This window comes from Vipera ursinii (assembly GCF_947247035.1).
Source record: "Vipera ursinii genome assembly, chromosome: 2".
In the NCBI taxonomy this organism is placed as follows: domain Eukaryota; kingdom Metazoa; phylum Chordata; class Lepidosauria; order Squamata; family Viperidae; genus Vipera; species Vipera ursinii.
The window spans coordinates 262,042,243-262,070,136 of record NC_139513.1 but is presented as its reverse complement, the minus strand read 5'-3'; the positions used below and the strand labels follow the sequence as shown (position 1 = coordinate 262,070,136).

Sequence of the window (27,894 nt, the reverse complement as noted above, 5' to 3'; positions counted from 1 at the left end):
TGGCTGTTTTGAGCATCATCATTCCAGTCTTAAGAAACCACCACAGGTCAGGCCATTTCAGCTTCAAAGGAAGCTTTTTATTTAAGTCCTTTATAGAAATGAAATTTTAAGCTCATTCCATGTATTTATATAGGGACGCGGTGGCTCAGTGGGTTAGGACGTTGAGTTTGTCTATCAGAAGGTCGGCAGTTTGGTGGGTCGAATCCCGAGTGCTGCATAACAGAGTGAGCGCCTGTTACTCGTCCCAGCTTCTGCTAACCTAGCAGTTCGAAAGCACGTAAAAATGCAAGTAGAAAAATAGGGACTGCTACAGTGGGAAGGTAACAGCGTTCCATGCACCTTTGGCGTCTAGTCATGCCAGCCACATGACCACGGAGACATCCTCGGACAAGCACTGGCTCTTCGACTTTGAAACGGAGATGAGCACTGGCCCCTAGAGTCAGAAACGAGTAGCACGCATGTGCAGGGGAACCTTTACCTTATGTATTTATTATCTGAACATTTTGAGGAGCTGGTGGAAGCTTCTCTACCGTAAATGTTAAAAAGAGTGGTTCTACTTTATAGTGATTCCTGAATGGAAAGATAAATGTCAGCAGGGTTTTTTAATGGAAGAACTTTACCTAGAACAGTTTGTCTCAGATTAAATTCAACTAGGCAGGCATCCTTCTTGGGCTTTATAGCTCACTTACTAGAGCATTATACAATCTGGCCCATCTTCTGTGCTTTCATATCAAATAGTTCAGTCACCACTGTCTTCTCTCTAGTTGGCTAACAATATTGAGTCTGATAAAAATCTCCAAGAAAATATAATTAAATCGCGCATCCCTTAGTATATAAAGCAGCCTCATTTCATACCAATTTCAATTGCAGAAGCATTTTGTGAAAAAAATTGTAGCCTCACAATTAACAAATTGAAACTTGAAATTGCATACAAAATATACTGTATTGTGCTACTGAATCACAGCTTTTCTAGCAATAAAGTATTTCAATTGTATGTAAAATTTATTCTTCTGTCTTTGAAATAGTTTAATTTTTTTCCAGGGCTACTCAACAGTTTTACGTTCTTTGACATCTGGGACTGCTACATTTACACTGGAATTGGCAAATTACCGCCCAATGAGCCTGTATGAGCAAAATGCTTTGCTTAATAAAAGGACTGGTTTGGCATGATGTCATGGAGGGCCATGGATTTGTTTTAATCCTTTGTTAGGAAGCAGTTTATGTTGGATTTACAATGATCAAAGTATATATTGCTGCTGCAGCAGCCTATTTATACATCAGTAGAAACTATAACATAAACTATAATTCATCTTCGGAAAAATTGATGTTGTGTGACTACAATCAGTTATTCCACTGAAAAACTACAACTGCCTTTTCCCGAACTGTTATTTTATTAAATACAAAATATGCACTAGTATAGTTCTGGTCCGAGTGGTTATGTAGTAGGATTTGTAGAATTTTGCTGTTGTACATCTCTCTTTTCCTATATAATTCACACTGATACATATGTCTCACATTAAAATAAAGAATAGGCACTTTTGCTACGATCCCTGATCAGAGGAAGTCATGACTGCAGTGTCCAACAAACAAAGGCTGTGCTGCAATTCCACGCCTGTGGAGAAGAGAGAAAGGGTTTCTGAAGATTAATCTGGCCAATAAGTACTGTAAAAGGGAAGTTTATGTTCTTGTACAACCATTTAAAGAGCTAAGAAAGCAATTAAAGATTGTTCCCAGACTAAAATCTGTCTTTTAACATTAAAAAAAGAAGTCTTTTATCATTTATATAACTTCAATTTCATGGCAGGGTCTAATATTACTTTTTTGTTTTTAAAAAAGGGAACTTAGCTGAGGAAGGACAAGTAAAAAAGAAGTGCATAGATGTGCTTGCATTATTTTATACCAAACACTTCTGAGCCATTCATGATTAAGTTAAAAACCATGAAATATTGGACAAATTCTTCAAATGATGAAATCACGATTAAAATAATTTTTTCCAGCATTAAGAAAAAAAATTACAAGGTCAGAAAAATATAATTCAGTTTCTATCCTACCTTTCTGCTTAAACACTTAAAGTAGCATATCTCAATTAATACAAAATATAAAATATGTAAAATACAAACAAATTAGAAGCTTGGTGAAAAATAATTTGCTTATGCCCTTTTCCTATATAGTGGGAGAATATTAATCTTACATATAATGTCTGTTGTGAAGTTGTGAAATTTATCCGCTCATTTAATTACACTCTTGTACTTCCACAGATCTAACTAATGCAAAGAATGAAAATATGCATTTAAAGCTCCATAGATTATTTTCTCAGGAAAATGTAAATATCAAGTTACACCTGTCTGAACCTGGCATTTAAAAGATATTTAAGCCAAAGGCGTGTGTGCGACCATAGCAAATCCTGAAGTTGGCTGAATTAAATTTAACATAGTGTAACAATTAAATGTAAGTGACATGATTACTTCATGTACATTTATACGTTCCCATATCCTTGCAAATCTTGTGAAGATTTATGGAGCCATATCCAGCCTTCAAGCTACCTACATTATGCTAAAATCTTTTTCCTCATATAAAGCTCATATAAAGAAGAGAGACTGCTTCAGTACACTCATTTAGTAACAGAAGAGAAACAATAAATTTATAAGGAGCTCTGATGACACTCTACTTCTTTATTAAACTATAAATATCTGTATCTTACCTAAGCATGCGACAACGATGTTGAGTAAGTCTTTTAGAAGCATCTGAAATATCGGTTACATTTTCACTGCTCCAAAGTCTCTCACCAACAGCACTTGCCCGTGGCCTGGAATTATAAGGCCGATGCAATTTTATTTAAATAATTTTTTAAAATCAAATGGTTAGTATTGATTTAAAAATAATAGGACTGTACCTGCAACATTAAAAAGCTTTTTACCCACTCGTTCTCAAAATGGAACTTGTATCTTTCGTTTAGCCATACTGAATTACAGGATTTCAGCATTATAAAAAATGTCACACTGGCTTATGGGTTCAATGTTACTTTCAAGATATAGTCAGACTAGCACGGATATTTCTGCGTATGAATGGAAATGTGCCTTAAACATGCCTTTTATACAAGTCAGATTTAAATTAGGAAAGTATGCATTGGTAGAAAAAAAGTTTTAGATTCTGCATATAGATTGTATTACGAGTGTGCAAAACATAGAAAACATTTAAATCAAATCGGGCTTAAATGTTCCCCAGTGTTAGAATGGTACCATGAAGCTGACTGAATATTGTGGAACCTGGTTGATGCTAGAGAATACTAGATTCAGCAAGCAATGCATAAATTGCCCATAACTATATGCCTTTTTGTATAAAAGAAGTTATGCATATTTGCCTCTGATTCTGTAAATGTCTCCCATCTGTAAAGGCAGTTTCTTATATTGAGCTCATTAGTGCTTCCTGTAAGGGTAAATACAGGTAATCCTCAACTTATGACCAGAATTTATGTTGCTAAACAAGACAGTTGTTACGATCTTTTTTGTCTGCAGTGTGAGGATTCAAGTCTGGATGTTAAGATTCATTCCAAAAAAGAGCAAGTAAGGTTTATGTCTTTTTTGCCACAGTTAAAGAGAATCACTGCAGTTGTTAAAAGAGTCACACAGTCTTTGAGTGAGTTGGCTTCCCCTATTGACTTTGTTGGAAGCTTGCAAATGTGATCAATGTGACAATGATGTTGAGAAAGTGTTTTATAAGCATCTGAAACGGGTTACATTTTCACTGCTCCAAACTCCAACAGCACTTGCCTATAGCCTGGAATTATGCTGCGACTGTCATAAATATATGCTGGTTACCAAGCAGCTGAATTCTGAACACATGTCCATGGGGATGCTACAAGAGTAGCAACTGTGAGGAGAGACTGTTCAAAGTTATGTCACTGAAATAAGTGCCTTATGACTGTTTTTCACACTTATGACCACTGCAGCATCCCCATGTTCACATGATCAAAATTTAGATGCTTGGCAACTGGTTCATATTTATGATGGGGTTATGTGATCCCCTTTTGCGACCTGACAAGCAAAGTCAACGGGGAAGCTAGGTTCAAACTTTTTTCCAGTGCAATTGTAACTGAATGGTCGAGAAATGAATGGTTGTACGTTGAGAACCACCTGTATGTTAATGAGGAGAAGAAGGAAAGTATACACACATTTTTAATCACCATTTTAAAGCAGAAACAAAAAGATTAGATGCTTAAATTTATGGAAGGAGAAGCAAGCCAGATAAGTGATGAGGTGTACCAGAGTCTTGGTGTAAGATTAGTTGCATCCACATATTCTCCCCAAAGACAAGCCTCTCCACCCAGCACCAGCTCCTTCTGCGATTTACTTCCTGTGTTTAAAGGGATAAAAAAAGCATTTGTTCATTTCCTATTTGCCATTGAAAAGAGTGCTTAAAAGGCAATCTTAAGGTAAATTAACCAGTGTTGGTAATTATTTAAACTGAAGAGTATGATTACACAAACCATGGAATGTGATGGGTTCGTATACAGGTAGTCTTCAACTTACAACAGTGACTGTTCAAAGTTACGTCACTAAAAAAAGTGACTTATGACCGTTTTTCATACTTATGAACATTGCAGCATCCCCAGGTTCACAAGATCATAATTTGGATGCTTGGCAACTGATTCATATTTATACCAGTTGAATGTCCCGGGGACATATGCCTTTGGTGACCTTCTGACAAGCAAAGTCAATGGGGAAGCCAGATTCATTTAACAACCATGTTACTAACTTAACAACTGCAGTGATTCACTTAACTGTGGCAAGAAAGGTCATAAGATGGGGCAAAATTCACTTAACTATCTCAGCAACAGAAATTTTGGGCTCAGTTGTGGTCATAAGTCAAGGACTACCCGTACACTATTTTTTCTTAGGCTACATAAATTATAACTTTCACACAAACTATGAAAAGGAGACTCTATCATAAGAAAATACATGAATTTGAGCACAACTAGTTTATTTAAATGGGAATATGCCACTCATGCACAAAGTTATTAAAAATGCTCAACCCCCGCAGAAAAAAACCAAATGCAAGATATTGACAAACCAATAAAGTCCAGTGGTTCAACACTGTAGTAGTTCTTCCAGTCCTCGCCATAACTGATGAGGTCTAGGTACCAAGGTGCAGCAAGGATTGCCTGATGCCCTTGCTTTGTTATTCTTGCTAGTTCAAGTTGATACAAAAAATTTTTCCACACTTCAACTATTGTGTCTGGCCGCAGCTGAAAATACAGAAAATTATAAGGGAGGTTTTTTTGTGGTTGTTGTTTTTTTGGAACAGTATGCATATGATTCATTCCTGCATGGCATGGTGTTTGAGCAATTCTAAAAAATTCAGGACAGTCTACTGTATTTGAAGTCCATTTTTTCCTCAGAACCCATAACAATTACCCTTATTTTACAATATTTTTATCTGGCTGAGAGAATGGCAACCTCAGAGTTGCCCAATGAGTTTGCAAGAGGGATCTCAATGTTGGTCTTACCAGTCTGAATCTGTCAGTCTAGCTCAGGGGTAGGCAACCTCGGCTCTTTTATGACTCATGGACTTCAACTCCCAGAATTCCTGAGTCATCTGGCTCAGGAATTCTGGGAGTTGAAGTCCATGAGTCATAAAAGAGCCGAGGTTGCCTACCCCTGGTCTAGCTACTCTGCTGTGATGGTTTGCCTTTCTGAACTTTTCTAAATACATGCATAAAAATATCGCATCAAAACAGCCAAAGATAGAGGCTATCTTTATGTCCCATATCGCACCAATCTTACCTGTTCTATATCATTTTCTAACATTCAAAAATGCTTGTCATACAGAAAGGATGTTGAAAGACGGAAATTTTCCAAGGGATATTTTTGAGCTGAAACCAGGGCACATTTACACTGAAGCACAAGCTGGTTTGTGGAGAATACTGTAGGGCTGAAGAGGAGAGTTATACTCCCTATTTATAAACTTAGGCAAATAAGGAGCAAAGGGTTTCATTTAATCAGGTACTAGTGAGGCAATTACTATGAAGTAATGGGGAAAGACTACAAAGTTCTGAAAAAAAGGCAATATCCTATAAATAGAGTAGTTTCAACATTCTGTAAAAACTTTTTTCCCCAAAGGGAGTTTCTTTTATTTTTCTAGCTCTCTGCTTGCTCCTCGGAATATTTTTTCCAGCTTATCGATTTTTGGTCTTTTAAATTGGGTCTCCAACCTTGGCAACATTAAGACTTCAATTCCCAGAATTCACCAAGGACCCCAAGGTGGACTTAGGAAAGTACTGTCCCATCAAAGACCAAACATGAAAAATCCAAATTCATCCAGAATAGCCACAATCACTGAGTCTTGGCAGGACTAAGCCTGAGTTAGTTTCTCCCTGTCCAGACCTGATCAGCATCCAGATATTGGTTCAGGGCACTGAGAGCATCACTTGGGCAGTCGGGTCCAGATGTACAACTGAGTTTGAAGTACTAAAACCAGGCCCCAAACCAATGGATGAACTCACTGAACAATTTTTATAGATACCGAACAGGAGGGCAAGAGCGTTAAAGTCTGGATGTACTGTGCCATTATTGCACACTAAGTGTGATTCTGTTTAAATTATGAAATGTCTAGGCCAGGGGTAGGCAACCTCGGCTCTTTTATGACTCATGGACTTCAACTCCCAGAATTCCTGAGCCAGCATAGCTGGCTCAGGAATTCTGGGAGTTGAAGTCCATGAGTCATAAAAGAGCCGAGGTTGCCTACCCCTGGCCTAGACTAAATAAAGTTCAGAACCCTTTAACTGGAAAGCAACCTGCTTGTTCAGACTATAGCACCATCGAGACTAGAAGAGAAGCAACAGCAAAAACAGAAAATGGGGAAAACCAACCAAGAAAGACAGGATGTCGGGAACCAAAAATACAGAAAGAAAAAAAACAAAGAGAGAACAAAGAGGACATCAGAAAAAAATAAATGGCCTGGGAGTTAGAGCAAAGAAAGATATAGAAAGAGCTAAGGGCAAGAGGCTGTGGATTATATTCTTTTCTTATCTTTTTTTTTTTAGCTGGATCGCACTCTGTAAAAAACCATGCACCTTCTTTCAGGTCATGCTTCATTTCTGGAGTGAGATCACACTGCAAAGTTACATGTAGACCTGGGGTTATGGATTATATACTTGGCAGAGATGCACAAAGAAAAGGCCATCCTTGCAGCTTCCTGCAGCCTACGCAGATATGCATCTAATCTTGCAACCCTCCTAACAAACCTCTGAGCTCCTGAAATATATTTTATCATTTATCATTTATTATATTTGTATACCGCCCTTCTCCCGAAGGACTCAGGGCGGTGAACAGGGCACATAAAAAATACAGAATACAAAAATTAAAAAAGAATTAAATAAGAGCCCGAGCTAAAAACAGTAGAATAATATAAAAATCCCCAATAAAAACCCCAGCACATCCCCCATCAGGCCAGGCCAGCTTGTTCAAATAGGTAGATCCTCAGACCACGTCAGAAGGAGTGAAGGTCAGGTGCCATCCGGAGCTCAACCGGCAGCTGATTCCATAAAGCCGGGGCGCCCACAGAGAAGGCCCTCCCCCTGGGGGCCACCAGCCGACATTCTCTGACCGGTGGCACCCTGAGGAGGCCCTCTTTGTGGGAACGCACAGGGCGGAGGGAAGTTGACGCCGGCAGCAGGTGATCCCCGAGGTACTCCGGACCCATGCCATGTAGGGCCTTGAAAACCATTACCAAAACCTTGAACCTCATTTCATTTTGGAGGCAGAAGTACAGAAAGCTTTCCTTGCTGTATGGCTCATGCCCATGCTTCAACTAGTTCTTTTCTGGCTCACTTTGCTCTGTTCATCTACCCTCTGCCTCCTTTGAAATCCTTTGAAAGCCTCCCCATTCAAGACTTGACAAGTGGCCGGGAATTATTCAGTCTGCCTTTTTTCTCTGTGGTTTCTATTTTAGTTCCTTTGAAGCTTTAATAAATGTTAAGTTGCAGTCTTCATCATCATGACATGCACTATGATGTCCAGAATGGCTATTCAATAATTCAGGATTTGTAGTCCTAATGCATTTGGAGGATACCAGATTGGAAGTCTGGATTATAATATTTTGAAGGCTGGTTTTTCTGAACCTTGGACAGAAGCAGCAGCTCCTCTGTTCTTACTCATGTTTACACTTGTCAAACTTTTCTTGATTTTATAAATGAATAAGAAAGATAGTCAGTTCTACAGACATTTTCTGATATATTTATGCAGATGAGAACTACTCTCAAAATTATGATGGAACAGTTCATACAATTTCTCAGACCTTACCTTTGCTCCATCATCAAATACTTCCTGCCAGATTATGGATTTCTTGTTAAGAAAAGTCACTATGTCCAGTATTCTAGGTGCAAAACAGAACACTCATGTATTTGACACACATTCAATTGTATGTTCCCCTCTCAAACATACCAATTTCAGCCAAGAACCGACCATCCAGCAACTTGCAATAACTGAATATAAATGTAGCCTGTAAAATTACTTTTGAATTTTCCAAATATTTATGGACACTTAACTTAAGGTAATAACCAAGATGGGATTTAGATTATGAGCTAAAAGAAAATGAAGTACATTCTGGTATATTTGAAAATAAACACTATTCCTGTGTGGTTGTTTTAATGTTGCTATGTCCTTCTGAGTATGACAAAGTGACCTTTTCTCATTTAGGTTTTATTGAGGGCTCTTCCTGGTAAAAGATTATTAAGTGCTAAAAAGCACTGCTTTTCTGCTGCAAAGTTTGAATGAAATTGACATATTATATTAAGATTTTATATTTTAAGAAGCAGACGGTGTGGTGTAGTATTTAAGGCACTAGGCTAGAAACCTAGTGGCATGAGTTCTAGTCCCATTTTGGGCACAAAGTCAGCTTGGTGATCTTGGGACAATCACTTTCTCTCAGCCCTAGGAAGGAGGCAATGGCAAACCACGTCTGAAAAACCTTGCTAAAAAAACTTCAGGAACTTATCCAGGCAGTGTCTGAGAATCAAACATGTTTGAAAAGAAGATTTTTTTTAAAAGAAATATACCCCGTTTGGCCATATGGCGAGAGTTAGCTAATCTTGGCAGTTTTTCATAGAGTTAAATAGTATTATTTGAGAGGGAATTACTTGCATGCCAGATCTTTAGTAATCCAACTCTGGGGATTTGAAGAAAAAAAAAATAGAAGAAGGCAATGGCAAGAAGGCTACTTTTCCATCATTGTCAAGAAAAAGATATAAATGTGAAAGTTACTAGGAACTGAGCTTGATTTGCTACTTAACATGTTTTAAATATGTGCATCTCATTATGTTTTATCCTCACAGCAAAAAAGTAAGCTGAGTTGAAAGCGATATCCACTCTCTGCTCCATCATTTTAAGGCAGACATTGTTCCTTCCTTCTTTCTTTTTTCTGCTTCAGTTTCAAACCTACTGCCCCAAAGTCCCAATGGTTCCCCCTTTAAAATTATATCCTCTCAGAACAAATGCAATAAAGTATCATGTGCTTCCAATGGTTACTTTAATCTAGTTTTCCACTACTCTAGATGTAATTTTAACTATTATGTTTTAGGTGCCTGAAATGCAAAATGAGATTGTTGCAACAAAGCTTACTTTTAAACTTTCATTTAAGTTACATTGATTGGAAATACATTTTTTTCTAATACCTAGTCAATTTTGTAATCTCTCCTAGATAGTTTCATGTTTATTTATTTATTTAGTTATATTTATATACCGCCCTATTCCCTGAGGACTCAGGGCGGTTTACAGGGAATTAAAAATCCAAAATACAAAAATTAAGAACCAAATTAAAAAATATTAAATTGACCCTGTACTCAATTAAAAAGAACCCCAAATTAAAAATTTCTCCTCAGTCTGGGCCCGAGAGCTCAAAGAGCCAGGTCTTCAGGCCCCAGCGGAATGATCGGAGGTCGGGGGCAGTCCTCAGCTCCACTGGCAGCTGGTTCCAGAGGGCAGGCGCTCCCACCGAGAAGGTTTATGGTAGAAAACTTCCCTGTTTTATTTTCCCTCTCAAATTAATCATATGAAACTTTCATTGTTTTTAACTGCCAAAAAAAAAACCAACAACACATGAAATCTGAGATGAGCTGGGTCAATTGTGGATAAGTTGGTGTGAGTGTAACCTTTTCTTCCTATCCACTTTCATTCAGGAACATTTAATTCCAAAGGACAGTATGTGGTGTTGACTGAGTCTTTATAGAAAACCTCAGCCCTCCTCTCCCAGTTCAAAGTAAAAAGCATGTTTAAAAATTCAATTTTGTTAGAAAAAGGGTGTATTTTAAAAAGCCCAAACCAAGAGAGGATATGGCAAGAATGAGTGATATATAAAAAAATCATTATTTCAGATGACTTCTATTTGTTTCAATAGTACACTTTTGTTTTATCATCTTTTAAAACAAACCAAAAGACAAACCATTTGTGTAACTATTCCAGTCTGTCAGTTCTTCAAGTTACACCAGGCCAGGAAGCAAAAACTCCAATACTAGAACTCAGTTTGTTGAAATAGGCTATAAGAACAGAAGCTTGAAAACCTGAGAATGGTTTCTCTTATGTTGCCTCTCTCTTATACCAAAGAGTGTTAAGGCAGGGTGACTTTAAGTTTCTTTCTTTCTTGTTTTCCCAGACTCAGCTCATGTTCTTTGGTAATGATTTCCACATATCTTCTCCAAGGCCATATTTATGCTCCTCTACACAATCCTGCTCTTAAATGATTTTTTTTATGCTGATAAAATATGAGGAAGGTCATGAGGTACATGGCATCACCTGAATTGAGCTTACCGTAGTTATTCCACAGCAAATGGCTGGTTTGAAAACACTCCTGGTCTACCTATTGAATTTTCTAGTCAGAAAAAGCAACTGTTGAGATTGCAATTAACACAGCATCTTTAGAAAAAAAATTATGAACACAACTACACTGGGTTAATGAATAAGACAGATTTTGCCTCAAAACTTCTGAAAATACCCAATTATTTAACTAATTCAAATGGACTAGATATAGAACTGAGCCAAATGTTCTACTCTATCTTCTTTGTCTTCTGCAAACTCCAACCCCATCTTCTCCATCTCTTCCAGGATAGAAAATGGACAACAAAAATGCAAGGAGAATAAAAAAAAAATAAAGTTCCAGGCCACAGCCAATAATGTAAGGGGCAATCACAGATCATATTGCTAATATTAGGTAGGAAAACTGCTCGTTTTCAATAGCGTGTTTTTCTCTTTTGCTAAGTTACAAAGGTACCGTTTCAGGCTCTCACTTATACCCACTCTAGTGACATTGTTCTGTCATTCATTCCAATCCCTACAGTCCTCAGCTGCAAGAAGCCAGCCTGTCACTGGCCTTTAGGAAGTTTTGCTAGCAGGAAAAACCAAAAGCAGTTACTGCCGAAACGGCATCCACCCTATTGCTGGCAATAGAAAAAAAGTCGTGACCCATCGTGACAAATCACATGACGTTGCGAGTTTGACACCCCTGATTTAGGGGATTAAAGCAAGCAATAAATGTAGCTGCAAATACATGAAGTAATCTTTCTGAAAAAGAAACAGACTCACTTTTCAACATAATAGAATTCCAGTTTAGAATACCAGAACCCAAATCCTTTCTTTTTCATGAACTCAGTTATATCAGGATTGGAATTCCTAAGAAAGAAAAACAATAGCAACAAATTACATTTCTTATAATACAGTACTAAAGTAGTAATAGAATAGAATAGATTTTGCACTCTAATTTTTCTTTTTAATAACACATGAGTGGGGATCTAAACAAATTAATGCTGATATGAAGAATGTCTTCTCTGACTTGTGATAATAAGCTAGTTTGGGCCACTGTTTAGTGAGAATAAAGCATTTGCAAGTCCCATTAATTTTTTGGCATGGCAATCTTAAGATCAGGATATTCAGTGCATATACAATTGTCCTATACAATACAATAATCATGTTATTTTAAGTTTCTTTTTATTTTCCAAATGATTTCAGTTTGTTTTTCAATTGAATTATATAGCTTATACATTATAGTAAAAGTGTAAAATAATCTGATGTTATTTATCTTGGTGTGATTTTTTTACATCTCAAAAACCTGGCATTTCAACTGGGGTATGTAGACTTTCTATATCACATATATTTTGGAAATGTAAACTTGTACATTTTACTAGGAGAAATACTTTGAAATATTCTGTATTCAGGAAAGCATCTCCACTTCAGTAAAGCCACTGCCTCTTTCTAGGATCATATGGCTGCAGTTGAAGCCTTCCTTCAATGGCTCTGTAATCCTGGATATTAACAGGGCTACATTAATGAGATGCAGATATATGCTGCATTTATACTACTGGACTTTCTAAAATATCTCTTCCTAATCAAGTCTTGCTAATTGTATAATGCTAACATCTTTTTAGTTTTGGTGTTACACCATACCAACAACTGAAGTCCACTTCATCTCCTCCTAAGTGGATATAATCATCAGGAAATACAGTGCCAACTTCTTCAAATAATTTCATCATAAAATCATAAGTTGTATTCAAAATGGGGTTTATAGGTCCATAAGAGCCAGTTGGATGTTTTCCACTGTAGCAGGGTGTGAGGATATCTTTTTCCCAGTATATAAAACAAAGACAAAAATAAAACAAAAGATGTCTGCTATTTTATTCTATATGAATTTATTACATTGATTTTAAAAGTGTTTCTGAGAACTTAAATGCTTTTTTCTTTGTAATGACCCAGAATATAATCCTTTCAAGTGGAATATGACTACTGGCTAGGTATCAGATTTAGAAAATAATGAGTCATAAAACCTTTGTAGCTATTTATTCAGTACTTTTGTCCTGAATTCAATTTGTTTCCATTTTCTGAATCTCTTAATGATAATCACTGACATTGGCAGAAACGTGTACCTTATTAACCCTCTAGAATGGGTAATCTTTTTTGGATGGTTGTAATACGTTTTGGAGGATAGGGCAAAGGCAACAGTAAATCAGAGTACAGATTTAACTAGAGGGACCTATACCAACCAGGCTAGATGTTTAATGTTCTTATTGGGTAAGGGGGAATGATTAGGAATATTTATTTTTAAAACTATGTTAATTTTATTTAATGGCTCATGCTACAGTTTATGTGTGTTCTTTCTTCAAAATGACAGGGAATGACAGGGAAGCAATACACGCTAACAGTTTTCAGAAATGATCAGAGTGTTGAATTGGGTTTCCTGCCAGGACCACAGGTCAACTATCCTGATCTACCTTAATACTGCAGTGCCAAATCCAGTCTAAACATCTGGCTGACTGTGCAATCATAATTTATTAAATTTGTTTGCTGCCCGAATCTCAATTACAATAAAACCAATAAAACATAGAAGATAAATAAAAGTAGTTGAAACCCTACCTATTCTCTTTATTAGAAGATATTTAAAATATGAACACAACTAAATTATAGTCAGGCAAGACTTAAATTATGTAACAACTTCAATTAAATTTGAATAATATTTCATAATAAATTTGTATCTGTATTTAGCTACCAATCTTCCTTTTTTCTTTTTTGATTCCTATTGTAAGCATATAGTATTTTCAGTTTGCCTTTTAGAATGATACACATTTTACCTTTTCTCCAAGACTGAGTATGTCCTGGCGTATCAAATTCTGGAATAACTCTAATCCCTCGTAAGCGAGCATATTCTATGACATTATGAACATCAGTGGGTGTATAAACATGTTTGGGAGTATAAGCACCCTGTGGAAATAAACAAGAGGTTGCATTTCCCCCCCAATACTGCAGGAAAATGTCAACAAGTAAGAAGAGTGGTTAAATCTAGGAGCAATATCATATTACAACAGTCAAGCACTAGGATATAATCCAGATACAAGTTATTTTTTGAATGAAATTAAGCACAAAACATTTGTACCTTTTACTGATGATCAGTACCCTGAGTAATACTAAGACAAAGTGATCTATCCAAGGTCATTCTCTGGGAAATCCTAGGAGAAATTAATCTTGTCTTCCTATGTATTATTTTTCTGAGGGACTATGCATCTGTTGAGGAGCTGGCAAATGACTTTTATGGATAAAAAACTGAACATGGTTGCAGTGTCTCTAAAGATCTAGCCCGTGAAACTTGAGGTTGGTAATTGAAAAAGGCAGGTAAGATGTCCTTGTGTTATTTTTATGCTTGATAGGACATCATTGAGCCTTGGTGGAGCAGTGGGCTAATGCCTCCTTAAGTAACACCAGCTGCCTGCAATTAGTACAGGTTCGCATCCCACCAGGCTCAAGGTTGACTCAGCCTTCCATCCTTCCGAGGTAGGTAAAATGAGGACCCAGATTGTTGGGGGCAATTAAGCTGACTTTGTAATAATGCCGCTTGGTGTGTGTGTGAAAGCCCTAATAAGCAGGCATATACATAGAATGAAGGCTACTGCTAAGCTTGTAAGCCGCCCTGAGTCTTCGGAGAAGGGCGGGATATAAATGGAATTGAAATAAATAAATAAATAAATCATTGTGTCAATAGGAATAAACATGCTGCTCTGTCATTGACACAACCCATGTCAAATAAAAAACTGTTACAACCAAAGACCAGCACCAAAACAAACAAGCAGACAAATACAAAAAGAAAGACAAGCAATAAATAGAGGAGTAATTGAGTCTTCAGAAAGCATCATATGCCAATTCACAGAATTTGGTGACATTGTAAGTCACCAGGAAGTCCTTGTCAGCTAATTGCTAATAGGAACACTGAACACTACATAGTAATCTTTTGACTTCCTTGGCATTATTACTAAAAAGAAGAAATTAAATGTTGGCTTAAGGCCAAATAAAATCTACAGTGCAAAATCACATTGTAATAAGGAACCAGGTGGTAGGTTATAGGAGTTTTGTGATACCTGTCTTAGCAGGGCATGGAGAAGAACATTGCAACAACAATTAGACATATCACTCAACAAACATCTTCAACAGACATTTCATTCCGGGTTCTCTCTCAAACAGTCAATGAACATGCCAAACCAATAAACATGTGCAATATTCAGTGAACTATGTTTTTTTGGTGGTTAAGATGGGGGGGGGAGAAAAAGACCCCCCCCATATTTACTTAGGAGTCAAACAATTCTTCCTCTTGTTCAGGAGGAGTTTTAGCAACACAGGAGAATTTTAGCAACACAAGGCTTGAATTAAGGTGATAATATATAATATTGTACAGATAATTCTCATTGAACAACCACTTGTTCAGCAACAGTTCAAAGTTATGACAGTGTTCAGTGAGAGGGATTTATGATCGGTCCTGGTAAGTGTAGTATTCTTGTGATCATGAGATCATGATTTGGGCGCTGACAACTAGCTCACAATTATGATGGTCACAAATGTCTCATGGTGACATGATCACCATTTGTGACCTTCACAGCCAGCTTCTGACAAGCAAAGTCAATGGGCAAGTTGGAAGAGGTTGCAAATGGCAATCACGTACCTGCCAGGCACTGCGACCATGCAGGATTTGGGATTGCTGCAACTGCTGTTGTAAATTGTTGTGGCCAAGTGACATTGTGCTTAATAATCATGTAGTGATGGAGTTGCTGATCTCAATTGCCATTGTTAACTCATTACATTTTATTATTGTTTTTCACTGAAAGCTTAGTGGATAGCACAAATATTCAAAATGGTGTACCTGAACTAAGAAAGTTTAACTGTGCTGACTGCAATTGTTTTGTATTATTCTTTATCTGTATCTTACTTTTAGGATGTTTTATGTTATTTGATGCTGGTCAAGCATCAAAATAATGTAATTTCATTTCACTTCAATAAATTACAAATCTTCTACTCTGTTGCTGCATTACCCTGAATTACTATTTCAGATTTCACAGGTTGAAAGTGTCCAGATATGTTGGCCCATCACTCACAGTCAATATGGTGGCCCTAATATATCTGAAGTATGTATGAAATAGGTCTCTGAATTCTATTTTTTAAATACTTCCCACAAGATTTCATATGTTCTTACTTACCTGGGCACTCAATTCTGGAAAAGTGGTACTTTCATAAGGAAAGGAAGGGTCATCTACAATGTGCCAGTGCAGGATGTTGAACTTGTTAAAGGCCATGGCATCCTGTGATATGAAAGACAAGATGATGTTTAGTGACACATATTATATTCAAAAATTAATTTATATATGTGGGAATTTAAAATCTGATTTCTAGCATGCCCTCAATGAGAACAATCTCATCATTGCTTCTATAACTACTAAATTATTTCTAGGCCTGAGAGAACTCAATGGAGAACAGCTTTACATACAGATACTTATAGTGTCAAGGTTCTGATAGACAAGACCAAATAAATCAGAACTCCGAGACTTGAGCTTTCCTCAAAGAACATGTTTATTGGTTACATAGTATTGGCATGGTCAAAAGTGAAACCAAGTCTGAAATTCCTTTCAAAGAGAGACAATATTACAAAGTTGAACTTTCTACCCCAATGCTATGCAATAAGCTACTGTACGTTCCCCAATAGAACAGTTTGGTGGGCTTTCAAACCAAATGCTCACCCCCTCGCATCTAACAGACAGAAATGACTTTGTTTCCCACGGGACAGTAAAATGTTTATACTACTAGAAATCCTCCACACCCCCATTCTTTTTTATTATAAGTTTTATTAATTTTATACTATTTACATTCAAATATTTGTGAAGCAATATGGTGGTTGGGTAATAACAGGTTATTTGTACATAGCTCAGATTATATCAACAAAAATTCCCTCTCTGCTTCCCTTAGTTATAACATAGTCAACTTAAATCAAATTAATACATTTCTAATTGTGACCTAGTCAATTAAAAGAGTTTTCAATTTATTTTCATTAATACATATCAATATCCTGTTTTTAGGTTGCAATGAAATAATCTAAAGTAGTCTATACTAAATGAAAGAAAGCTTACTTTTGGGTGACCCACATTTCCCTCTTTCAATAAAAAGTAATTATCCTGTCTACAAAACTTACATTATTCATTTCAAAACATTCCTATTTTTACCAATATCATCTATTTATTCTCTTAACAATTCACCACTTATATCAAAATATGTTATATCTTTCCAAATTCTATATTTATCGATTCTAATAACTTTCTTTTAAAAATTAATACAAGATAAGTTTCTATCTATATCATTACAACAAATATATTCTATAAGTCATCTTAACCATAAATCAATTCTTAAAATACTATCTTTTGATATATCATTCCAAATTCTATAATATAGTTTAGAATTTATTTATTTATTTATTTATTTATTTATTTATTTATTTATTTATTTATGTATTTAATGGGACTTATATGCCGCCCTATCTCCCGAAGGACTCAGGGCGGCTAACAACAGTAAAATCCAAGTAAAAATACAAATATTAAAAATTAAATTATATCTATAGCCCCAACTACAACCCATAAAACCTTAAAACCATATTAAAAAACCCCTTATCATCAGTCCAGGTCGGCCTGTTGGAAAAGGTCTTAAGGTCTTAAGGTCACGACGAAAGGACCGGAGGTCTGGGTTCATCCAGAGCTCCAGGGAAAGCTGATTCCACAGGGTAGGTGCCCCCACAGAGAAGACCCTCCCCCTGGGGGTCGCCAGCCGACATTGTCTGGCCGATGGCACCCTAAGGAGGCCCTCTGTGTGAGCACACAGGGCGATGGGAAGTTGTTCCTGGCAGCAGATGGTCCTGCAGGTATCCCGGGCCTAAGCCATGTAGGGCTTTATAGGTAAGAACCAGCACCTTAAATCTCACCCGGAGGGCAACCAGTAACCAACGCAGCTCACGCAGGAGGGATGTAATATGGGAGTATCAGGATGCTCCCATCACAACCCGCGCGGCCGCATTCTGCACCAGCTGAAGCCTCCGGGTGGTCTTCAAGGGCAGCCCCATGTAGAGAGCATTGCAGTAATCAACACGGGAGGTAATGAGCGCCTGAGTGACCGTACGTAAAGCATCTCAGTCCAGATAGGGGTGCAACTGGCGCACCAGGCGAACCTGGGCAAATGCCCCCTTGGCCACGACTCCTATATGATCTTCTAAACTGAGTCGTGCATCCAGGAGGACGCCTAAGTTGCGCACCCTATCAATGGGAGGTAACACCTCTCCCCCCATAACCACCTTCGCCACCTCCATTGCCACAAGGTATGATCTGGTAAAAGATCTTAACTGTGTTCGGTCAGATTCGGACCGACTGGATCTCCAAATACTCTCTAGGCCCCTCCTCCGGCGCTTCATCTTCCGTAGGTCCACGGAAAACCAAGGGCCAACCGGGACCTGTGCCGGGTCAGAGGCCGCAAAGGCACAACGCGGTCAAGAGCTTCAGAAGCAGTCCGTTGCCAGGCGCCAACCAAGGTCTCAACCGGGCTGTGGGAAAGGGAGGCAGGGATTAATCCAAGCACCATCTGAAACCTTTCCGGATCCATCAGGCGCCTGGGGCGGAACCACCTGGTCGGTTCCGCCTCCCAGCAGCGGGAGGTGGCGTAACATGGGGCTGCCCTTGAAGAGCACCCAGCCATCTTAGACATGCACAGAAGATTTTAATTTAATAAGTTTAATTCTTTTTTATTTTATTTTTTACTTTGTTTTTTAATTTTTATGGTTGTGAGCCGCCCTGAGTCCTCAGGGAGAAGGGTGGCATATAAATTTAATCAAATCAAATCAAATCAAACTGACCCAATTAAATGATGACTGGGAAGAGGTAATTTAGGTCATCAGGTTCACCCTGAGCAGTGCAGAAATCTAACTTAATATATTCTTGACACACAGCTGTCTAGATTACACTTAAATGTACAGCAAGAGGAGCTCACCAGTTCCTCAGTAATTAGGCCTACTGATTCTTATCTTTATGACATTTTCCCTAAAAGTCTAAAGAATCTGCCTTCTGTAACTTAACACTTTCTGTACTCTGATTGAAATAGAATAGATCTTCTGCTATTTCCTAACCCCACTCCCCTTTTCTCATAGGCAGTTTCTTGTGTTTTATTCTTCTGCCAAATCCGTTCCAGTATGGAGCCAACTGTTTCATGCCATGGCCTCATTTCACTGGCCTTTTTTCTTTGCTAAAATCTAATATCCATTCACTCTTCAGTTTTCTAGGTCATCCTTTCACTGAATGAAAACACGTCTATGGATCTTGGATTTTGCCTTAGGACCATTATGTGCAAAATGGTTTTACTGATACATCTTGTTCAAGTTACCCAGAATTTTAGACTTCCTTATTAGTATTCTAAAAGAGTGACATTAGCATTTTTAACATGGAAGTTGAAGCCTCTTCTCTAACATTAAGAAAGCATGTTTTTCTCTTCTCGGCCAAGTCCATTTCATTTGGTCTGTGAGAACTTGCTTTTTTTAGCAACTATACCATTCTGCATTCTGGAAGTACTGGGATACACAAGCAAGTATTAAGAATCAAACTCAACTGGGGAAGGAAATTTATGTAACCCATAAATTTGAGGCTCGAACAATAGAAAACAATGATTCTACATAACATTTCACAAGTGGAAAATTTACGGGTTACGTAGTCAAGTTTGAGTCCTGAGTTTTGCCTGAATTTTGAGGCAACACCCGTAACGTTATAATTTCTTCAAATGGATGGCATTTACATTAAGGTCTGTAGAGAAGCCCGTCTCAAAGATAATTTGTTATCTAAATCTGTTATTAAACATGTAGGGTAGAGTGTCTCTGTTATTCCAAGCTATGGAATCTGCTCCCTTTGAAGCTGTACACAGCCTCCAATCTTTCTGCTTTCTTTAATTAATCAATATGTTTTAATTTGATTTGAATTAGGGATAGTTCTTCACTTACAATCCCAGTTGGGACCAGAATTTCCATCGCTAAATGAGGCAGTTGTAAAGGGAGATGTTACATGACCACATAGTAACCCAAGTCCCACGTTTTCTGGTTGCCATCATAACTCTAGATGTGTGGTTTGTTAAGCAGAGGGAATCTCACCTAAGGAGCTCAGGGGTAGGGAAGAGCCTGGGAGTCTTGGTGCAGGCCATATGCAAATGGGGACGGTGCTGCAGTGTGGTATGAATACAGAGAGGCCGAGAACAAATAGGCTGTGGCTCAGGGGATTCTTGGTGTGCCATGGCTCTAGAGCTGCAACAAGTCCCCGAGCTGCAGTGCAATTCAAAGCTGCAGTCATCTTGGAAAATCTCAGCTGCCCCAGCCTGGCCCAGCAGAGCGACACAAAGCTGCCATGCTGTGGGAAGCCTCAGCCACCACAGCCCATCCCTGCAGTGCAGCTTTTCTCAGCCCAGGTGCCCTGCATTCCATAGGCTCTGCCATGCCCTGCTAACCTTTACCACTTTACTCCTGCTGTTCGTGAGGCACACCCAGCCTGGCCCTATTGTAAGCGAGGAAGCTGTTGACCATGCTAGGACTTTTCCCCGAATCCACTTATGTGCCACATTATCATGATCCTTTGGAAAATTTGTGAGGTTTTCTGAAGCATCATGAGAAAGGGCCATCTGCCATTCTCTAAAGAGTGCACATGTTCCCACAAGACCTGGTGAAGACCTCAGAAGCTTTCTGAAGGCTCTTTGAAGCATTGCAAGAATGGGGCAGAATACATGGAAAGATGTGCCCGATTTGAAGAATTGAGAAGGAGTTCACCAGCCACAGATTCACCTGGGCTGCCAAGTGCCTAAATTTTGATCAAATGATCACAGGGGTGCTGCAACAGCTGTAACTTCATTCAGTGCTGTGGTAACTTTGAATGGCCACTGAACAAATGGTCATAAATTGAAGACTACATGTCCTTAAGTTTTTCTAAAATTATAAGCTGCACTAAATGCCCTGTGAGAAGGTAAGCAAGATATAAATTGAATAAGGAATAACAGTGATAACAACAGTAAATACCATAATGGAATTTTAAAGTAAAAACTCACCCACAACATGCAGAGATTAATACACATACCTTATTCATCTACAGGCATTCATTTTAAATGTCTACTAAGGCCTTCTCAACCTGGATGGCAACTATAGCTTTACATACCAAGCTGACTCAGAAGTGTATAACCAGGATCACTTACCAAATTAGTTAGAATAACTCTCAGTGGCAGGAAATGTCGTGATGTATCAAGCAAGATTCCTCGATACGCAAATCTTGGAAAGTCACTTATGTAAGACTCATTAACAAAATACTGTTGAAACAAACAAAAGAGCCATGTCCATGCAAAAAATATAACAGATAATCAAATTTGACTTTTGTGGTAAGATACATTTACTTCAGGTGTTAACCGTGATTTCCTAGCATATAAAAGGTACCAAATAGATTACAATGCATTTTACTCATAGACTTCAAAAATTATGTATTTATATAAATAAAATTACTGCTCTTCCTACTGTTTGGAAACTTTATTACCTGCAAACTAATTAATAAATTAATATATGATATTCAAATATAAACACTGTTTAGTGTAAACATCATCATAACTGTCACTGCCTATGAAATGGGGAGAGTTGTCCAAACAACCAGCCAAATATAGGACTCCCAGTTTACTCCTACCAGAGCAGAGCTAATAAATAAAACACCAATGAAGGAGAATATTTGTAACTCAAGGTTGAAATGCTATATTATAGATAAATACATAAAAAATAAGTTAATGAACAGTTAATAGAGTTTCAGCAAAACTATAAGAAGCTAGTGCAGATTCTGCAGTGTTGCTTTATTGTAGTAAAAATATTTATTTTAATAAATAAATGTATGTTATAATATTACCTCTCCAAATAACCTCAAATCCTAGAACAGCAACATCTGGAAATGCTAATGCCAAACTTGAAGAAAATAATGTATTATCTGGAATACTCACACTTCCACAATCATCCTCATATAATAACTGGCTGAAAGTTTCCAGACCTGGAAAAAGAGAAAGAGAAAGAGAGAGAGAGAGAGAGAAAGAGAAAGAGAGAGAGAGATGGAATTTTAATTCTGAACTGGCAAAGAAATATTGTTTTGAAGCAAGAATCACTTCAGATATTCCAAAGAGGTTTAAATAAACAGTGGGTCTTGTTCCTAAAGTTCTAAACTTTAGGAAAATGGAAAGACATGGAGTTCAATGGGACTTATTTGTGGCACAACCTGTATCTTAATTGCAGAGGATCCCTTCTTTTGGAAAAAAAAGAGAAATGAGAGAGGAAGAAGCACAAATCACTTTTATCTCCTCTCTCATCTTTTCCTCTGAATATCTGCAGTAACAGCAAAGCCAACCCAGTACTGGATGGGCTATTAATGTTTTGCAATCTAACTTAGATTTGCATGTTTCCAAATTCATTACAATATGGACCCCATCACAGATGGGTTATAATAGTCTATACTCAGCTTTTAACATGATCCATATTAAAAAAAATCAGCTCACTGTTTGGGAGAAAAGTCAATATAATAAAAGTTTAAAGTAATATAAGAGTTGGGACTATATGCAAAACTGGAATTTGGGTCACCTAATAAAGTTAATTTACAATAGATTTAGGAAAGATAAATGTGTTTTTTTTAATGCAATGCATAGTTTGCAAAGCCATTGCCATAGACTATGCTGACACTATCAGTAGATGGTTTTCAAAACAGTAAACATTTGTAAGGGCATAAATGTATATCAGTATTAACCATGATTGCTAATGCAGGAAGATGATTTTTCAAAGTGATGCTTGGACCATCATAATAATAATTGATAATTAATCATTATGAGCTGGCAGCAACCGGTGTCAACCATCAGCATCAGTCAATTTGAATGTTCAGTTGACTGAGGTTCATGTTTAATGAACAAAATAATAACAACAACAACAACAACAACAGCATGCTGGGTGAGTAGGAAATAGTTTCATCCTCTGTTATTTAAGACTCACCTCTTAATACTCCCCAAACTTTGTCAGCCTTCAGCACAGACGTGGGCTTTGATACTTGGAGATGATCTTAAAAGGGAAAAATATTTATCATGGAATTATTATTCAGTAAAACAAATCATTAAACAACCAATTACAAAATTAGCACTTTGTTGTACACTGACTGCTTATATGTGCAAACAAAACGTGGAAGTAGTTGTTCTACAGGTCTAATGATAGCAAACTAAGTCCATACAGGGCAGGTCAATTTCCCACAACAAGCAGCCTCTAAGGTATACCAATTTCTTGATATCAGGTTTATGTTACTTGTTATTTCCCAAAGCGAATGAAGTTGCTCAGGAAACAGATTTGTGAACCTGATTCACCCCTCATTTGTTTTTGCAGTGGAACGGGGGAAATCAGCAAAAATTTCTAAGAAGCTCACAGTACTGTATATGGGTACAATAGTTTTCTCCATGGATGGGATGAATAGGTGTTGTAGAACTCTAATGCCTTTCATATATACTAAGGCATTACTAGCTATTAAGGTTTCTAGCTAAAGTGCAAAGACCAAACACAAGCAGAAATGTGTGCAGCATTTCCCTATTTATGTCCATTTGCAGATACATTACTCTGAAAAGGAACTGAAATTTCCTCCAGCTTAGAAAATGTTCAAGGCCATTCATTCATAGATACCCACATCCCTGAATAGATTAGGAAAAAAAGCAACGTTAACAGGATGACAATCAAGCTGCATTCCTTCTACTGAAATTCAGAATCCTTATAAATTCATTATCCTCACTTCACAGGGAAACTTTAGTATTTTATTTAAAATAAAGCCTTTAATGAGATGGAAACAATTCCAAAATCAGTGCATTGACTCCTGAGCATGTGGAATACTAGTGAATTGTATAGGGAAGGAGATGAAAAAAGATTCATAATGAGGAAATGAATAACATATCTTTGAGAAGGAACCATCTGATAGAATACTGAATTTTATTGCCAGTCCCATTTGCATTCATCAAATATTTCAAGTATCAAAATATATACATCTAATTTGTGCAGTATATTGTTTACTTCATCTCCATCCATCTTTATAACTAGATAAGCTATGAGTAATGGGTTGTGAAAATAACCTTGGGAGTCAGCAGGAAGAGCCACAGCCTAGGTTTTTTTTAATTACATTTATATCCCGTCCTTCTCCAAAGACTCAGGGCGGCTTACAAGCTTAGCAGTAGCCTTCATTCTATGTATATGCCTGCTTGTTAGGGCTTTCACACACACCCCAAGCGGCATTATTACAAAGTCAGCTTATTGCCCCCAACAATCTGGGTCCTCATTTTACCTACCTCGGAAGGATGGAAGGCTGAGTCAACCTTGAGCCTGGTGGGATGCGAACCTGCACTAATTGAAGGCAGCTGGTGTTACTTAAGGAGGCATTAGCCCACTGCTCCACCAAGGCTCTAGTTAGTGGTCAGAGAAAAGATGTCAGGCTACAAAGAATGGGAATGTGGGAAATGTCTCAGAAGGGATCCTCCCTAATTCTCTGGAAAGTAAAGCAGAAGTGCTTTCAGACATGCAAGATTGTGTTATTGTAACCTGGTGAAGCTCATGATTTTGGTTTCTTATGAGAATTACTTCAAGGGGGTGACATTGTATAACTGTATCATAAATAAATATATTAGTCACAATGAGTCTTATTAAAGACATTTTGACCTGCAATATCATAATATTTTATTCAATTACTCACCAGATAAAACTATTAGATAAGAAAGTGGTTATTGAAAAATAATTTTTCAATAACCACTTACTTATCTTATCTATTAGGTATAATACCAGAAAATATTAATAAGCAAAATTCATATTTGGTTCTACATATTACAATGGCAGCAAGAATAATCTTCATGCAATGCTGGAAAAATGAAGGAATACCATCAGAGGAAGAAGTAATTAAAAAAATACTGGAATGTGCTGAGATGGACAGTCTAACTATGAGGCTGAAAGATAAAGAAGAAACAATACTACCAAAGCTGGAAATTATTCTACAAATGGCTAGAGGAGAGAACCAAAGAGTAGGACTTGATTATGTATTAGCGTTTTTTGAACCCAGACCACATGCTGGTTGAAAAATTAACTTATGTCTGTAGAGGAAAAAAATAATAAAAAGCTTACACACACAAAAAAAATAATTTTGCTTATTCACAACTAAAAAGAAAGAAAGAAAGTGGTTATTACAGATGATTAAAATATCATCCAATAACAAACCCATAAGATGCAAGAAAATAAGGAAGACAGAAGAAAGGCACAATTTTGTATACATTTATATTGTCAAATACTCACAGGCTTCATCTGATGTAATACTAGGGAATTTATCACATTCAGAATCCTTTGACGTGATAATCACCTGAAGCAAGGACAATTCTGTTTCACATAGGGATTTTTTCTCATTTTGATTCTGCCATTTGGGATAACCAAACATATATTCATAATACCTGGAAGTAAATTCAATGGCACAGAAAAAATGTTATTCAAAATTTGCTTTCTAGCAAGATTGTCAGAAACCAAAATCTAATAATTAAAAAAAGACAAGCTACTGTTATTTTTTCACAATAGAAAGACAATATAGTGTTAAAAATTGGGGTCATTTTAACAAGTTTTCAAGTTATTTCTGGTCAGAAATAATTTCCTTGAACATTGATTCCCAAAGCATTATGTGAATCAACAATGATTTCATCACATTGAACCATGGCTTGTTTTAACTATTATGACTGAATTCAAACATTGAACTAAACTGAAAGTCAACAAGAAATAGGTTAGCATAACTGTATAACTCCCAATTACTGAAACAGAACTGTCAAGTAGATCTGAACACACCAATTCTGTGTTAGTGTGGATTTTGAAATTCAGCAAAATTTGATTATTTTTAAGATCCTCTCCTTTTATCACTCAACACCCACCCACAATTTCCAGCCAACATGGGAACTAGTTGCAGCAACAGCCTTTATGTTGATAATTCATAATATTGTAACATTACTCACAAAGGATGTGATTTCTGTAATCTGGTCACCTTATGACATTAATATCTCATTTGTGTGATTATTTATTTATTAAATTTACATGCCACCTGACTCCCAGTTACTCTGAATAGTTATTGTGTTTATGATGTTACTGGTTTTCAACTGCAGATACTTTATGTTGCCAATGATAAATTTTGAAGGTACCAACTTGGGAAAGATTGTTCTAAGTTGAAAGGAAGTTGTCTCAGAGATCATTTCAATGTAATTATCCCACCCATAATGGAAGGGAGCATTAACCATGCATTTCCTGCGCTCTGTTGCCTCACTGAAGTATGCTGAGAATCTCCACCATCAATATTTAAAATTAATCTGTAAAAATGCATATTTTTATGCACTTGGACACTAGATGTTATATAATAGTCACTGCATTCTTTTATTGGCAATAGACCTACAGCTATCCAACGTTAGTAACAGACAGACAACACTCACACACTTTTAAAAATAATGAAAACAGAGGCTTCCGGTGTTTTCATGGCTGATTAAATAATGAACAAAGACCGCTGTGTAGAATAAAAGACCAGTTAGTAAACTACACTAAAACACTTTTGTCTCCTATGGGTTTGAGAGCTAAGTAAGAGTCAAGAGAGATGACGTCTTTGTTCCCCACGCTCAAGGTAGTTTCTTTGGCTAAGGCTTCATTAGGAGAAAAATCATAGTGCAGTTCTGCAAACATCATTCCGGAGTTCTTTCTTCTATGCCAGGGGTCGGCAACCTTGGCTCTTTTATGACTCGCGGACTTCAACTCCCAGAATTCCCGAGCCAGCTATGCTGGCTCGGGAATTCTGGGAGTTGAAGTCCGCGAGTCATAAAAGAGCCAAGGTTGCCGACCCCTGTTCTATGCCAAGAACATAGAACTTTTTACCACAAACATGCTTTCCCGCTCCTATTATTCCGCTCGAACACGTCCAAAAGACAAAGGAAACCACTCACCTGCCGAAAGCGTCCTGCAACAACGAGCAATTCGGCTCCGCGGAGGATCCCGGCACGTAGACAATCTGGAACTGATCTGGCACCAGCCGGAACCTCTTTGGGGAGACGCGGAGCGACTGAGGCAGCGGCCAAAGCGAGCCGGAAGGCGACGAAGTCGGCGTCGTCCCGGGACTCAAGAACAGCTGCTCCTGATGGCCCGTTTTGTCGGCCGCCGCCGCCGCCCACCTTGGATAGCGAGATGAGGCCGCCAGGACCCCGGAAACGGCCAGGAACAGCCCGATCAGTTCCAGGCTCCCCATCACCCGCCCGGCGTCAACTCGGCTGCTGAGACCGACAACCGCACCCTCCGCGTCGCGGTCCCCGACTTCTCAGAGGCTGGTCCACCCGGCAACTCTCGGCCCCGCCTTCTTCCTTCCTCCCTCCCGCGATGGGGGCAAAGCTGCTGCCGCCGCCCGCCCGCCAACGAAACGCCCGTCCAGGGAAAACTCCGAGCTGCTGCACGCTGGACCAAGAGCCCGACTCAATCGGGCGACAGCAACAACGGAGAGTCCGTCTGCTTGGCCGCTCAGGCCGAGAAGAGCGGCGGCAAAGCAGCGCAATGGACCCTTCGCCCTCTCCTTGGCCTTTTGCTCTGCCTTGCGGCTCCTGCGGCTTCGTTTCTCTTGGTTTTCTGCGACGTTCGGAGACGGTCAAATGCAACACAAGGAAAATAGCTGAAACAAACAGCGTAGACTCTTCACTATTCACCATCCTATTTTTTGGAAATCAATCTATATTTCTCACTGCTATTGTTGATGGTTACAGTCACCCAACTGTTCAGCTCGTCGACTATTTCATGAAGCTTCATACCGTGTTCATCCGGGCACAAACGTTATATATAAAAATAATTTAAGAAATACCTCTTTAACCAATAGTACTACAAACAACAATAGCGGGTAGTCCTATTGAGACTTGGGGTTGATAGTGACCATTTTGGGGACTCTGGCTAGACTCTAGAACAGAGGTCTTCAAACTCGGCCCTTTTATGACTCGTGGACTTCAACTGCCAGAATTC

General features: G+C 38.0%; 2 protein-coding genes across 4 annotated transcripts in view; one reads left to right on the top strand and one right to left on the bottom strand.

Annotated features, from left to right (window-relative positions):
- Positions 1-1,415, top strand: part of GFM2 (GTP dependent ribosome recycling factor mitochondrial 2) — a 31,167-nt gene extending 29,752 nt beyond the window's left edge. For all 3 annotated transcript variants that reach the window (XM_083352004.1, XM_083352003.1, XM_083352005.1), the window contains one exon: positions 1,042-1,415. In XM_083352004.1, coding sequence (XP_083208130.1) covers positions 1,042-1,170 — 129 coding nt within the window. In that variant the 3' untranslated portion in view covers positions 1,171-1,415. The remainder of the gene's footprint in view (positions 1-1,041) is intronic.
- HEXB (hexosaminidase subunit beta) lies at positions 1,390-27,223 on the bottom strand. Its single transcript, XM_083352006.1, has 14 exons — positions 26,841-27,223; positions 25,174-25,325; positions 22,858-22,923; positions 21,828-21,874; positions 21,048-21,158; positions 15,998-16,099; positions 13,610-13,739; positions 12,432-12,603; positions 11,574-11,660; positions 8,301-8,373; positions 5,071-5,245; positions 4,263-4,353; positions 2,702-2,806; positions 1,390-1,612 (listed from the first exon to the last, which is right to left on the bottom strand). The coding sequence occupies exons 1-14, from the start codon at positions 27,137-27,139 to the stop codon at positions 1,555-1,557; spliced, it is 1,668 nt and encodes a 555-aa protein (XP_083208132.1). The 5' UTR covers positions 27,140-27,223; the 3' UTR covers positions 1,390-1,554.
- Between the last annotated feature and the right edge of the window lie 671 nt (positions 27,224-27,894).

Coding starts and splice junctions, on each gene's coding strand:
- HEXB (XM_083352006.1), bottom strand. CDS start 27,139: ATGGGGAGCCTGGAACTGATCGGGCTGTTCCTGGCCGTTTCCGGGGTC. Junction 13,740..15,997: donor TTCCAGAATTGAGTGCCCAG/GTAAGTAAGAAC, acceptor TTATTTCCACAG/GGTGCTTATACTCCCAAACA. Junction 2,807..4,262: donor AATCTTACACCAAGACTCTG/GTACACCTCATC, acceptor TTATAATTCCAG/GCCACGGGCAAGTGCTGTTG.